Below are 14,667 nucleotides of genomic sequence, written 5' to 3' on the forward strand. Positions count from 1 at the left end.
CTTCTTATAGCCCCCCTTTAGATACTGAAAGGCTGCTCTCTGGTCTCCCTGGAGCTTTCTCTTCTCCGGTCTGAACAGCGCCAGGTCTCCCAGCCTGTCCTCATAGGGGAGGTTTTTCCATCCCTGGGATCATTTTTGTGGCCTTCCTCTGGATGCATTCCAGCAGGTCCACATCTCTCCTGTACTGAGGACTCTACATCTGCACACAGTACTCCAGGTGAGGTCTCAGCAGTGCAGAGAAGAGGGGCAGGATCCCCTCCCTTGCTCTGCTGGCCATGCTTCTTTTGATGCAGCTTGGGATACAGTTGGCTTTCTGGGCTACAAGGGCACATTACTGGTTCATGTCCAGCTTGCCATCCACCTGTACCCCCAAGTCCTTTTCGGCTGGGATGTGCTCATTCCTTTTGTCCCTTTGCTTTTCTTGTTTTGGTTTTGTTGATTCTTCTAGTGTAACTGGGCTGTTATCAACCACAGGTAGATATTCTGCCTCCAGAGCCTCATACCTATTGTACAGAGGCATCTGGGAGTGTGGAGTGGGCAAGGAAGTATGTTTTTCTTGCAGCCCCAAGCATGGACTTGCCTCCATCCATTCCTTTCCTTTGAGTTCTTGCCTTCACCCTGGCAGTGAGAGGATACAGGCTGCCTTGGATCTTCTGCTTTCTCTTGCAGGAGAACCCATCTCTGCAAGGGCAGAATGTGGTTCCTTTGCTCCTTCTTTTTGGCCCTTGTGACACTTTTTAACCTGTGTATTTCATCTTGTAGCTGTGCCACTAGGCTGAGCAGATTAAGATAAACAACTGCACATAATAACACAGCTTGCTTTTGTTTAGTCACCATTAGTAATTCCCTATGTAACTTGCGGAACATGGTGCGCTCAGTGTGTAAGAATTATTAAAAAAAAAAATCGGTATTTCCAAATGAAGTGCAAGAATGTTTGAGATACAGTTTCCAGCAAATATTTGCATGTGATCAGAATAGATTACCTGTTTGTTTAAGTGTTCTCAAGGTACTTATATCTTCTAAAGTTAATTTCAGATGTATAAGTAGGATCAGCATTGCCTTTATTAGCTTGCAGTAAATCTTTATTGTACCTGCAGTACCCTCTCCTGGGACAGATGTCTGAGGCCCCGAGTACCTGGTGAGACTGCAGCTCGCAGGTTACTACAGCCCCATTTGCTTTGTCCTTGTATCCATATTATTGCAGTATCTCTTCCTCTTACCTTCTGGGGCCCTCTACATAAGAGAACATGTCAAACATGTATGTGAGAATGTATTCCAGCTTCTGTGGTTACAGATTTATGGTTTAATAGTAAGATATTGTTGCAAACCTGCTTAGTTAGACCTGAAAGAATTGTTCCTTTGTTTTGCAGGCAGAAGTTCCTCAGTATCTGCAAAGGACACGTGCTAGGAGTCTAATTTTGAAGTCAGGGCTCAGGTAGTCCCAAGGATTGGAATTCACTGTGTATGATCTGTGCTGTGCAACTGAATTAAGATTTGACAAGCCTCTAAACATAGCATGCTTCACCTGGCTGCTGAGAGGATATCTAAAATGGCAGCAAAATAGTCGCATACATGTGGGACTGAAATAGGTAACGTTCATTTTTTGTCTTCGGTGTTTTGAAGCCAGCAGTTGGTTTTCCTGTGACATTACTGTGTAACTAAAGCTGTAATAAGTAAATAGTAAGAATGAGAACAAAAGCAGTACAGTTCCAAATGCAGAGCATATGCTGCAAAGAGATGATGTAAAACAGGGTGGAAGAATGTAGTGTTCATATGTGACAAATATTCCCTGTTCATTTAAGAATAGGTACTTTGTTTTTCATTAGATGCAGTATTGGAGATGTGTCATCTTTAATCCATTTCTGTCAAGCTCTGTTGTCAGAAAGAGTGAAATTTCTCTCCAAAAAGACATATCTGCTAATCCATAAAAGCACACTGCAGCCACATTCTGGTTCTTCCAGCTCTCTAATCAATGATGTTTCCTTCTGCAAGGATGCCCTTGAACCTAGGAAATGGCTTCATATTATGCCCTAGACAAAAAAAAAAAAAAACATCATTTTTTTTCTATTCTCCTCTTGAGGAGAGGGACACTTTTTAAAGTATTTGTGTTGTGACTCAGTTTCATGGCGTTTCACCAGTCAACTAAAAGCTCATCAACTTTTTGTTATAAGTAAGAGCAAAAGAATGCTTGACGTAGTCAGTTTTCTTTGGAGCCTGCCCTATAGTGCTTTAAGAGTCCCCATGTGGTAAGAGCTGTAATTTTAAAACAGAAGCCTTCTGTACTGAGTATGGCAGGGTATTCAAAACAACAGAGTGAACCAAAGGGATCACCGGTAGAGCTATATTACTTTTTCACAGTTAGGAGGAAGCTGGCTAACAATCAGAATTCTTTGACAAAAGATGAGAAGTTTGCTTTTTTAAATAAGGAGTTCGTTGTTAATACTGAATACTCTTATCATATTTCTTTTAACTACAAATGATTTCCTTTTACTTGGTACCTCAGTCTTCAAAGGCTTCACAAGTTAGATAAAAGCAGATACATGTTAGAAGCCAGGGTATTGTGGAGGTGTTAATATATGGTAGATTTTTAAAACTCAAATGCACATTCTTCAGAATTCATTAACTTGTCTTTTCACTTGACAAAAGACATTTTGGTTTTACCTTTAAATTGCAAGGGGATTCAGTGCAGATTATTTCAGTCACACGGTGACTGATGCTCCTCACCTGGGCAACTTCTTGTCCAGATGGGCAAGGAAGTGGTTTCTCAGAAATGTCCTTACACAGCAGAGTCAGGGTGAGAGCCAGTCTCTGATGTGCCAAGCAAATTAATAACCAACCTCCAGCACCTTTAACAAGGCTCAGGGCAATTCTGCTCTTGGATCTGATACCAGCAGAAAGAGTTGCATGTTTGAGACCCATATGGCTGAACATCACATGTGCAGAGACCATTACAATAAATCTTCCACAATGCTAAGCCTGTGTAATGTGAAAATTGCCTTTAATTGTACTACACAGCAGCCTTTACACGCTCACCCATGATAAACCAGGTTTTTCATAGTAAAATATTATTCATGTCGACACTCATCTCTGTGAGATGACAACACACCACTTCATTTACATTTATCTGCGGAATGCTGAAAGTAGCATACAGTACATTTCTCTGAAAGCTTTCATGAATGTTAATGACAGGGAATATAGCTTGGAGACAAAACTTGTGCCTGGGAAAATACAGAAAAGGGAAGCCAATAAAGCATCGTGTGGAAAATATTAGCTTGCTGAAAAACACTTTATGGTTTGAGTTAATTTTCAGTTCAGCAGCACTTGTTAAAACTATAAATAGATAAATAGTCTCTTGCTTTCCTATAGCATTCTCCCTCTTATAGCGTGCTTTAGAAGTCTTCACATTCAGTGATTTTTATTTTATTATACTTAGCTATCACTGCAGGCTCTTTCAGAGAACTACTTTGCTATCAGACTGCTTTATCTCAGTTCCTAGTGTGATAAAAGCCAATTTAAAGTCACTTTATACAAAACAATGGAAAGCACAAGATATTTTGATGATAATAGCATCTTTATAAAAGGATGACCATCTGCCTATTCACTTCTGCTTTCAGTGTCCTATGGAATGATGAAATCACTGAGACAATTTTCAGTCCTGTCAACTGAGAAGATGTGGTAACTGCCTTATAAGACAAGCATATGGCTGGGTCTTAATGGCTTTTTCAAACAGGGCATCCACATGCAGGCTACCAGGTTGTGTACGGGAGCATCTGCCACATCAGTTCCCCATCACAGGGTTTCCCTGCACCACCACAGAGCCCGAGCCGGTGCCTGCTCTTTCCTGTGTTGGCTTTTCATGCCAAGGCAGGCCACAAAAGCATGAAAAAAAGCCTGTGAAACTGAAGGCCCGATTTTAGGCTACCTCATTTGGAAGTCTTGGAATTAGACTTTGGGAAATATAAGGTTCAATGCCATGCAGTCCGACAACTTTCCAGGTGCAAAAACTGAGGATAATGGAATCAGGGAGTTACCTCAAAAGGAAAAGATTGGATTTTTGTTGCAACTAGTAGATTTCACTGCCCCCATGGAGAAGCAAGATTGCAAAATGATGATCTTCCCATGTATACCAGTGCATCCAGTGTGCTATGATGGTGACATCCTAAGCAATGCCTGTAAATTAACTTCATATTAAGTGGCCAAAGTGAGGGGTAACTGTGTTACACGTGGTCGATCATGCTGAATGTTGGCTCCTTCCCTTTGACCTTGAAACATGATGGTGCTCTGGTAGTCATGTGACCTTGCCTATGCCTACTTCTTACTGATGTAGGAAAAAACCTGAGAAAGTTAGGTCTGTACTGAATTGAAAGTACTGCCAGAAGTATTTGCAGTTAACCATTTATTTCCTCCCATAGCACAGGAAATATCAGCATATTTAGAGCTCAAGAAGGAATCTTTCTTTTTTCCCAGGAGATTAGCAATCTAGACAAATTTTCTCAACAAAATGTTTGTGCAACGACAACAGTTTTGGTTCAGAAGGTGAATGATGCTTGTGGCTGAGATTACTGGTAAATGTAGAAAGATAAGTTATCTGTGATCAGAACTTGCCTTGAAAATCCCAGAAGGCAGAGTAACACAGAAAGGTCCATGAGTATGCAGAAAGTTGAATTTATTGCTATTCATGAAGCAGCTTAACACAATTTTGAGCAGTTTTAGCAAGTCAAGACCACATCCCAAAATATCAGTCGCACTTATTTTTTTCAGTCGGTTGCAGTCTATCAGCATTTGTTCATACCTAGTCTTTGCTCTTAACCTGATTTTAAAACCTCAGTCATTCGCTACAGGAGCCAGCACCCTTCTCCCCCATCCTCGCATACTGAATGACCAACAAATAATACAGGGAGGTAAACATCTCCTGAAGGCACTTCTTTGGCCTAAGCTAACTGTGCTCCTTGTACTTTGAGTCACTCCAGTAGCATGCCTTGGATAGGCTTAAAGCTGCAACAATTGCAATCAAGAGCCTATTAGGTAAGCAGGAATTTTGTCAAGTTAGTCTTCATCATTGACTGACTGTTTAAACTTCAAAATTGCTGAACTGAGGCATTTAATAAACCTGAAATTAAAACAATCCCAGTACCTGGAGTAAAAAATAGACATTCTTATGACTCATGTGTCTACCACTGGCTGGAAAAAAAGTTTCAAAGTATTGCTGTTAGGTTTAAGTAACTGAAGAGTACAGAAAGTACTTTTACTGAAACAGATCCTTATTAGCACTCTGCGTTAGTGAACTGGGTATTCACTGTAACTAGGGTTTTCCACAGAGAGAAAGAAAAAATTTAGATGTTAAGAGGTTAAAAGTTAAAACAAAAAATCTGGAAAGTGATTTATTTATGAGAACATTACCAAGTTGAAACTGAGTTATAGGGGGCAATAGGTGAGTCGTGAGACTTTAGACATTGGAAGAGGGCTATAAGCACTGTTCATGGCAGAAACCTTTCAGTAGTGTCCATCTGAGGCAGGTCAGAGGGAGACTGAAAGGCATCTTGTCAGAATCCCTTTCCTTTCTGATAACAAGCTGTATTCTGGTTCACCTCATTCCCAGGAATTTCACAGTGCTTGACTCAAGTTAAAGTGAGTGGTGTCCAGATGTAGTCATGCATTGAACGAGGGGATCTTAATATGCTTGTTAGTCCAGAAAGTCTACTTCTGTTTCCAGAACTGTTTAATGTTTGAAACAAGGATGGGCGTAAGTGATGTACCCAAGGACGAACAGCAAGTTAGTAGCAGGTTGGGATGCACGTCACAAACTGTCCCCTTTTGGGACTATGGGGATGATCTGCCTGCCTGAAAATAAAAGAGAACCAGACCTCTCTGCAATGATCATTAGAAGCCAATTTGCATTGAACAATTTGCTATCAGATTCAATTAAAAAAGGAAAGAAGGAAAAACCTTGTAAAACTAAACTGTTTTAGCAGCATAGCAGTCATTCTTTGTTGTGATGCTTTAGAGGAGTTAAGGCAGAACAGGCTGTTTTTGTGCAGTTTAATAGAAATAAGGCTGGGAAACAACTTCTGATGCAAAAATCTGAGAATCTGGTTGACGTCTAACACCAAACTTTAAAATCACCGGAGCTGAACACACGCAGACAAGTGTATGTATTTCATTAATTTTAACAGCATCCATGCCCATTTAAACCAGCTAAGTACTAGCCTAAAATTGAATATAAAAAATTTTGTCACACTTTCCCAATTAGCTCCACTGCAGAAAATCTAATTAAATATCTTTTAGCAGGAATCAAGAATTGAAGAGCTGATTTTTTTTCACTTAATTAAAAGCTTTTTGATCTGTTAATTTTCTGAAAAAGATATCCAGTAGTGCTTCCTCAGACCCACTTTGGTTGCTAAATTAAATGGCTCATTTACTCTGAGTTGGCTATTGAACTGTACGCATAGGCCTCAGAATTTGCCAAGAGCTCAGAAGATGATAGGAATCATAGCTGCTTTTCTCCGCACCTCTGGATAAAATTTCTTCAGGTACAGCTTGTGTTTCTTTTGGGCCCAGAGGGACAGCTGGATGACCATCAGCAAAGCAAAAATGCCAACTAATAAGGAAAAAAAAAGGGAAAAAGAAAGGATCACGTGTTTTCTTTTAGTGTTTGTTTCTGTGAGTACAAGAGGGTTTACAAAAAAGTCTGCAGTATCTTCTGCACTTGGCTACTTTCTGCCCCTGGGAATGCAGCCTTGCAGCATCCCCACATTTTCAGGTCATTTCCATGCCTGGACCTACAGCACAAATGCTTTAGCTTTTCAAATAAAACTTCATTATATCTTTATTTTGTCAGAATACAATTTAGTCTGCTTCTGAAATTCCCCTTTTTTTTCATTTGTAAGTGAAGCAGGGCTTCTTTTGTGAGTAACTTTTATTGGTTTCTATTTTGGAATGGAGAGAGAATTAAAAAGTGAATGTTCTGGAAAGCTTGGTCCCAGGGACCTTATTTGTATGGGTATTTAGGTCTCTAAGGATGCAGGAAAATACTGAGCAAGATTTGCAGATGCTGCTAATCAGGTTGCTGTTATGAGCTGGCTGCTTGATATAAGCAAATGGGGAAACATTATTAGAAGCTTGTGTGCGTCTTTACTCATTGGAACTACTAAGTATGTCTGTTTTCCTGTCCCTTTTAGAAGTATCATTTCAGGTTTACTGTGAAAAGAATGTTCCCTATATTAAAAATATTTGACCGTAAATGAAAATATGATTTTTTTAATTAAATTTCAAAGTTTTTCATTGTGAAAACTGAAGAAATAACAGTACTTCATGAAAAGCAGAGAGCAGGTTTTGATCAAGGGAACTGATGGGGGTGTTTCAGTAATGTTTGTGCTCCCTGCAGCTTTCTGAGGGGAGCACTTGGAAGGTCCGCACAGTCATGTCACAAGGGAGATCTGATGGCAGTCTTTCACATGATGTAAGTTTGGGGCACATTTTAGGTTTACAGCAATCATTTTCACAAATAATAATTTTGAAGCTATCTTTGTTCTGTTTCAAACCTACCTGGCAGTGTTTGTGTCATTACCGTGAAACTAATCCAAGACCCAACCTGTTGCAGAGGAAAAGGCATTGTTAATTGTGTACTTTATACAAAGCAAAAGGGAAAGCTTTCAGAAGTGACCACTTCCCTAAGAGCTTCCCCTGGAAGAAGAGCCTGACACTTGCACTGGAAAGGGGAGAGGAAAAGTGGCTGGAAAGGGATGGCCCAGTGTGCTGGATGAGGGTAAAGGGGTGGGTGGTAAATTGTTTGATCTGTGGGGAGTCTGGAGTGGAGGTGAATACATACGAAAGTCATGATACTGACATGAGGAAAGAGAAGGTCTGGTGGAGAAGCATTTGTGGGACTCTGAAACAGAACATAATGGTTGGTGTACAGGGAAATGCATGGAGAGTGGCAGGTGTGCTGTGGGCAAAGGCTGAGAAGTGGTGTTACATGATATAATAGCCCACTCTTTGCAAATAAGCAGGAGAATTTCATGTACCTCATAAGTATAGTTGGGACAGGATACCAGCAAGAAGAGCCATGTGAAGGGGTTGTAGGTTGGACTTGGAAGACAGGCTTTGCTTCCTTTACAAAAGAGGGGAAAAAAAAACAACAACAAAAAACATGGTTTTATTATAGGGAGGAGAACATGGCCTTCTAATAATTTGCCTGTATAACAGGCATCACTTTGGCCAGCATTTCCAGAGTATAATTATAGTCAGGAAATGGTGTGAAATATTTGAGGCAGAAAAAGCTGCATTTATCCCAGTGCGAGCACTGCTTAGCAAGCCACGTATTGGTTTTTACAGGAAAGGTTTGGCATGTCCAAAGGATAAGACCTTTGTTCAGAGAAAGAGAGAAACAAGTAGTTTAATGTGGAGTAGCCAGAAGGAGAGGGCTCAGGGCATTCTTCTGGGATATAAAGGACACAGCTGTGTCTTATTCAGCCTGACTCGGGAACATGAACTTGTCCCCTCTTGCATGCTCATCCTTCATTCTTGACTAGAACAGGAAAACAACTCTAAAGGTAAGAGCACGGCTCTCTACAGCCAGTGATAATGCTTATACACATTGCAACATTTCACTTTTGAGTTCTGGGAACAGTGCTATCTTTAATGCCTTTAGACACTTCTTGAGAAGCCTAAAATCAAATAAAAATATTTTGCTTTTGCTTCTCTTAAGATGCTTTAGACTTCAGTGCATTAAATTGATTCATACCATGGTGAGGTATTTTATTGAAAAGAATGCTATTCTGAGTAATTACACTGTTATTATCTGAAAATATATTTTACTTTCTGTTACGTGCAGTATATGTATCCAGTATAGATAGCTTTTGTTCTCAAGATAGAAAAGATCCTGAAAAACCCATGCTTGTAGCAATGTTTAAGAGCCTGCATATGCACACTTAGATGCCCATCTCTGGGTTTCTCTTTGTGTATTTGTACATATCTGTATGTGTGTCTGTGCGTGAGATGGGTGTCTCTATAGAAACTCAGCTATATCATCTCTAAACTTTTGAAACTGATTTCAAATTGAATGCTCTGTTGCCAATTAACAGGATGCGTTAGAGAAATTCTGTGCTTAAATCCATATTTAAATTGTAGTTGTGTGTAATCAAGATAAATTAGCTACAAGTTTTGGAACAACAACAGTGTTGCTAATGTTTCCTTGTCACCACATTTATTTTGAACACGTTGTACTGAAGGCAAGGCACCTACTTAATCTCTCTTTATTCTGTGCTTGTAGATACGTAAATTACTGTATACCAGTAGAAGATGGATAGGTTAAGCACACTTCAGTCTTTAATAGACAAATATGTAACAGACCTGAATGATTTTGGTGAGCTAATGCTACGTTGATAAAGTGATTTCCAGCTTCACACATCTGCAAGACATTAAAAACATTTTCAGTTCAGCCAAAAATGATGACTGTGTTACAGTGCATAACCAGAATCCCCACTCCACAGATTAGTCTTTGCCTCCAGAACCATAGAATCATAAAACTGTAGAACGGCTTGAGCTGGAAGGGACCTTAAAGCCCATCCATCTCCAACCCCCTGCTGCGGGCAGGTTTGCCAACTACAACATCAGGCTGCCCAGGGCCCCTTCCAACAAAGATGGAGACTCCGCAAGGACTTCTGTACCCACCCCATGGGAAACGCATTCTGTGCATTTCGGTGGTGACAGCCCATGGACCAGTGCAGTTCCCATGCCTAGCACACACAATGCACTTCAGTTTTGGCATATCAGAAGGCCTCCCTGAGACCTAAAGAATTTTGCAGGATACTTTTCTGAAATGAATACCATCTTCAGGATTTGGATTTAACCCAGCCTCCAAAGAAGCAGGTGAAAAGTTGACCATTGGTTTTGTAAAGATGTAGTGAACTCACTTTCCTCCCATGGGTTAGTGGCTCTAACCTCTTCCTACATTTTTTTTTTTCATTTTTCCCTTTTTTTATGACGTCAAAATGCTGATATATATTTCAGTCTTGAACTGGACATTTTTATTTAGTTCTGGGTTGGAAGTCTGATTTCTCCTCTCACACTGAAAAAAACAGTGTCACAAAGCTGTTTTCTTGTATCATTTATCACTCTAAACTTTGCAAATCTGGCAAAAATCAAGAAATGAAAAGGAGAATGCTAAAACCTAGAGATATCAAAAGTGTTAAAGTCATAAAATAAATACAGAAAAAAAAGAAAAATACGATTGCTGTTTTTAAAGCCAATACTGAAAACATCAACCATAACAAACTTCAGTTAAAACTAATTGGAAGGAATATGTAATTTCATTTTGTATCGAAAGGTGCCCTTATTAGAAAGAAAATTGTTGATAGCATTGCTGAAGAAAATTCTTCCCCTTTTCGGCAGAGAGATTTCTGTGGTTTTTATTTGGAAAGTTTAAACCAGTTCTTCTACTGGCAAAGCTGTTATTTTGCATGAGTAGGTAATCATGGGTCAAATCCTGCAGTCCATTTGTTTGTTTGTTTTTTTAATTACAACTAACTGGCTATCATCTGTCATAAACACCTGATGTAGAATGTTAAACAGGCAGAAAAGGAAATTCTGAGATAAAACGTTGTATCAGAAGCTATAATTCTAACCACAGCATTAGGTACTTCTGATTATGAGCTAGGAACATAATTGCTTTTATTTATTATTACTTCAAAGAAAAAGGTTTCAAAGTTTAAAGAATTAATACTGTCATGTGTTGCCTATACTGTAGAATCACAGAATATCCTAAGTTGGAAGGGACACACAGGGACCATTGTGTCCTCCCCCTGGCTCCCCACAACACTACCCAAAATCAGACCCTATGCCTGAGAGCATTATCCAAATGCTTCTTGAACTCCAGCAGCTGGGGGACGTGCCCATTGCCCTGGGCAGCCTGTTCCATGCCCAACACCCTCTGGAGGAGAATCTTTTCCTTACACCCAGCCCGATCCTCCATGCTGTTCCCTTGGGTTCTATCACTGGTTCTTGTAGAGAAAAACAAATTCGTACTCTAGAGATAACACCTACTAATTCCATAATCAATTAAAAGTTAAAAAAGCAAAGGGCATTTCTGTAGGGATTCCTATTGTCTTACCTGAGACTCTGCAGCTGGATTCTGCTCATAAGTAGCTCTTATGTCCGTGTATAGAAACACGGCTGGTAATGTTCTATATCAAGAACTGCTAAACGTCAGCTAGTCCTTAGTGTCTCAGAAATGTAAAATGTGGGGCAATGGAGAACTGCTGAAAGAAAGCCTTACCATCTTTATGATGCTGAACTGTTGAAGTCTACATACTGTCTCACATCTTTATAACCCTGTGAGATAACCATCCCTGCTTTGAGTAATTTCTCTAAATAGGAGAGTCTTTCAGAAGGGCCTGCTGACACTCTTCCAATTACTCTGTACTGTTGTTTACAGCAGCTGCAGATGTATGCACTTAAATCAGGATATGTACTAAAGACATGCATTAAAGGCCTCAAAAGAGGAAAAATAAATCTTTCAAACATTTTATTCATATGTTTTAGAATCCTGTGAAAACAACTTCAAATCATTTTCTTTTCTATGTTGCTGTTTTAAACTGTTGGAGAATCTGCCAGCACAAGGTCTGAAAGGGAAAGTTTTGTGTTTCCATGGCTATGAATTTCTCAAAAAAAGCTGTAAGAATTCAGACAACAGACAGTTGCTGGTGCAGATCTGAAGGGGATGGCCCTATTTTATAGCGAACACCCTCAACCAGGCTTGACCACACACTTTTCCATAAAAGTTTCAATAGAAAAGGAGGGTTTTGCATGGTTTTTGAGGGTTTTGTTAAGAGTTAGTTTTACTGGTAGCACTGAATATTCAGTTTGCTTGGCTTCAGGTAATCCCTGAGGTTAGGAAGGGCATGGGCTTTAGGGCCTTGGGCACACCGTTGCCCACCACAGCCGCCTGGCCCCACAGTGCAGGATTATTGCAGCAGCTGCACAGCACCACCGAGTGTGCAAACTCCTTCCTCAGAGCATCTTGCACATCTTTTCTATACCTTATTTGGGCAGGAAAAGCTGAGGACTGCATGGCCAAACCCCACAGACAAGTACTGCCAAAACTGTGATCTTTAAGGGTTCTGATTTAGGAAAGCATTCAAATTTTAATAAGGAGTTGTTTGAATGTGTTTCTGAATAGTGTTTGCCTGAAGGACAAAGATGCATTACTGTGTCCTCTTGCTGTTTTATTTCTGTAAATTGATCTGCAGCTGATTTTCAAAGAGTCTGACTGCTTCAGTTACCCATGCTTGCTCTGGTAGTTAATGCTCAGCATATTTCCAACTGCAGTGCCAGTAGAGGACAGAAGAGAATAAACGTGAAAATTTCTTAGTCAGCCTCTGTCTTAAGACAGTAGGTTCATTGAAACATCAGGTTCAGCAGGTGCTGCTCTCTGAGTGAAGATATGCATTTTCTTCTCTTCCATATGAAGAATACATTGAGTCCCATTCTCCCCCCCGTCTAATGTATAGACATTTAATTCCCTCAGGAGGCTGTTTCTTTCAACTTGTGTTGAACAGCCTGAATGTGAGCACCTTAGAAATGTTTTCTCATAAATGAACCAGGTGAATTATTTCTTACAAAGACCTCCAAAAAGGACATCAGCCTTCTAAAGCCACCCTGACTGCCCATGGCATTACTCTGTTTTCATGAGACCAAAATGCTCATAGCCAGCATTTCTGCCCAAAAAGGAAAGCTGTTCGAATGCTAACAGTACCCTCATCTGAGGGACACGGTTAGCGGGCATGGTGGTGGTGAGCTGACAGTTGGACTAGATGATCTTGGTCTTATCCAACCTTAATGGTTCTATGATCTCCTTCTGATCTGCTGAAAAATATAAACACAACACTTGAAAGGGGGTTTATTTAGTTATAGCTACTAATACAGAAAGGCAAGCTTAAAACTGATGAAAAACAAATGCTGCCAAAAAATCCTTCATCTCCTGCACTTTCCTTGGCTTCACCCATTCTGGGAGAGATGAGTAAATTTTTCAGGGTACGCAGTACTACTGCTAAATCTGCTTAGGATAGCTTCCCCTGTTTTAGAACCTACAAGTTCCAATCCATCTAAATATTAGTGTTTTGCATGATTATGAGCAGTAATAATGCTGACATAGTTCTCATGGCTCTCACATACAGTGCATTACATTAAGGCAAATAATACTAGCAGACTTGCTGGCCAAGAAACCTTAATATCCTTAATATCACTAAATCTAATCAAATGACACAGTACTACAGAAGTGGACCTGTATATACACACATGCATAGCGGCATTACTGCATTTTGCTAAATCATGAGTTGTTCCTATTGCAGAATAATTCATAAAACTTTTACTTTGTACTTACCAAGAAAGCAAGGGCAGCAAGAGAAACTTGTCTGTGGCCAAATGCTAGAAAATAGAATGAAATTATAAATTGAATTTTACAGTATGCACATGGTTTGCTATGGGTGAAATTAATCTAGTGCTGAGGAGCAGAAATACATCTTTCCTGACAGACTCTGCATAAAGAGTGGATATTATCACACAATATGAAGACAATGCAAATAGTAAAGTCACTCCAGAAATGCCAATCTCTTCACCACTGATCTCAAGGTAATTTTCACCTAACTTTTTCTAATATTTGCCAGCTTCCTACATTCAATTGCTTTGTCAAAGCAGTTGGTGGTGTTATATTCCTTGGAAAGGTACAGCAAGGAAAAAAGCAAATGTCAGTGGAAGAACCAGGCTGAGAATCACAGCTCTATCCATATGACTTCCCATACCCACTCTTCTATCTCCATGAGCAGTAAGGCTCAGTAATAAGTAGTAGTAAGGCTTTACTGTGTATCCACTATCTGCTTCACAGTCTCACCATGGATATTTAGCCTTTGCAATTTTTACATGCCCGTCTTTTACCTTCTCCTGTTTTTTTTTTCTGTTGTCCCCAGACCACTGTAGTACTGTAGGGTACTCATCTCCAAAGATTACCATTTTCCTACGAACGCTGGTCATGGCTGAGGGCCACAAAACATGTGCATGTCCCTCACTCCACTGAACAAGCTTCCTTGAGCCTTTATTTTTGAGAACCTTTTTTCCCTGTCTGGTACACGACTCCTCCATGGTGTCAAGGGCATACGCTAAAAATCCTCCCCAGAACATGCAGCACACAGCAGCAGCTGAGCATGTAGCTGCTAAACAGATGTTCTTCATGGGCCTTTTGTCAGCCCAGTTTAATGTACAGCTCCTCCTTGCCTTTCCTTACCTGTCCACAAAATAACCATCTGTGGATATGGCTATAGAGGTCACTAGCTACTGCACAGACAATAACTCCATCTTTTTTTCACTAATACATGCCAGAGAGGTGGTGATTCAGCATTGACCCATTTACCTATAATTGCCATTTTGAAGCAGTGGCAAGCAATTAGACGTTAAAGGTATAAACCTGGTGTCTGGCTTCAAGCTGCACCTACTGAACTGATGGTCCAGACTGGTAAAAATAAGTCCTAGAAAGTTTCAGCTTTGTTTGCAGCATTACTGTTAAAGCCACACCAAATCCAAATGTCTTCTAATGAATCACGGCAATTTAAAATAGAATTTATGTTCTATTTTGAAAGGATCTGAGGACCAGAACATCTACAGATTTTGTAGGAT

The 14,667-nt window shown here is 40.0% G+C and overlaps 1 protein-coding gene and 1 long non-coding RNA gene across 5 annotated transcripts in view; one reads left to right on the plus strand and one right to left on the minus strand.

The window, feature by feature from the left end:
• Positions 1-14,667, plus strand: part of LOC110398367 — a 411,724-nt gene that overhangs the window by 329,785 nt on the left and 67,272 nt on the right. The window contains exon 12 of one of the 4 annotated variants that reach the window (XR_002438348.1): positions 1,371-1,589. The exons of the other annotated variants lie outside the window; for them this stretch is intronic. This is a non-coding gene — a long non-coding RNA (uncharacterized LOC110398367). The remainder of the gene's footprint in view (positions 1-1,370; positions 1,590-14,667) is intronic. 4 annotated transcript variants of the gene reach the window in all.
• The window catches only part of TECRL (trans-2,3-enoyl-CoA reductase like), a 54,733-nt gene continuing 46,536 nt past the window's right edge, over positions 6,471-14,667 (minus strand). Inside the window, exons 8-12 of the mRNA XM_021395937.1 lie at positions 13,382-13,425; positions 9,352-9,409; positions 8,025-8,110; positions 7,546-7,591; positions 6,471-6,598 (exon numbers count right to left, since the gene is read on the minus strand). Coding sequence (XP_021251612.1) covers positions 6,471-6,598; positions 7,546-7,591; positions 8,025-8,110; positions 9,352-9,409; positions 13,382-13,425 — 362 coding nt within the window. The remainder of the gene's footprint in view (positions 6,599-7,545; positions 7,592-8,024; positions 8,111-9,351; positions 9,410-13,381; positions 13,426-14,667) is intronic.

Source organism: Numida meleagris, chromosome 4, assembly GCF_002078875.1.
Source record: "Numida meleagris isolate 19003 breed g44 Domestic line chromosome 4, NumMel1.0, whole genome shotgun sequence".
In the NCBI taxonomy this organism is placed as follows: domain Eukaryota; kingdom Metazoa; phylum Chordata; class Aves; order Galliformes; family Numididae; genus Numida; species Numida meleagris.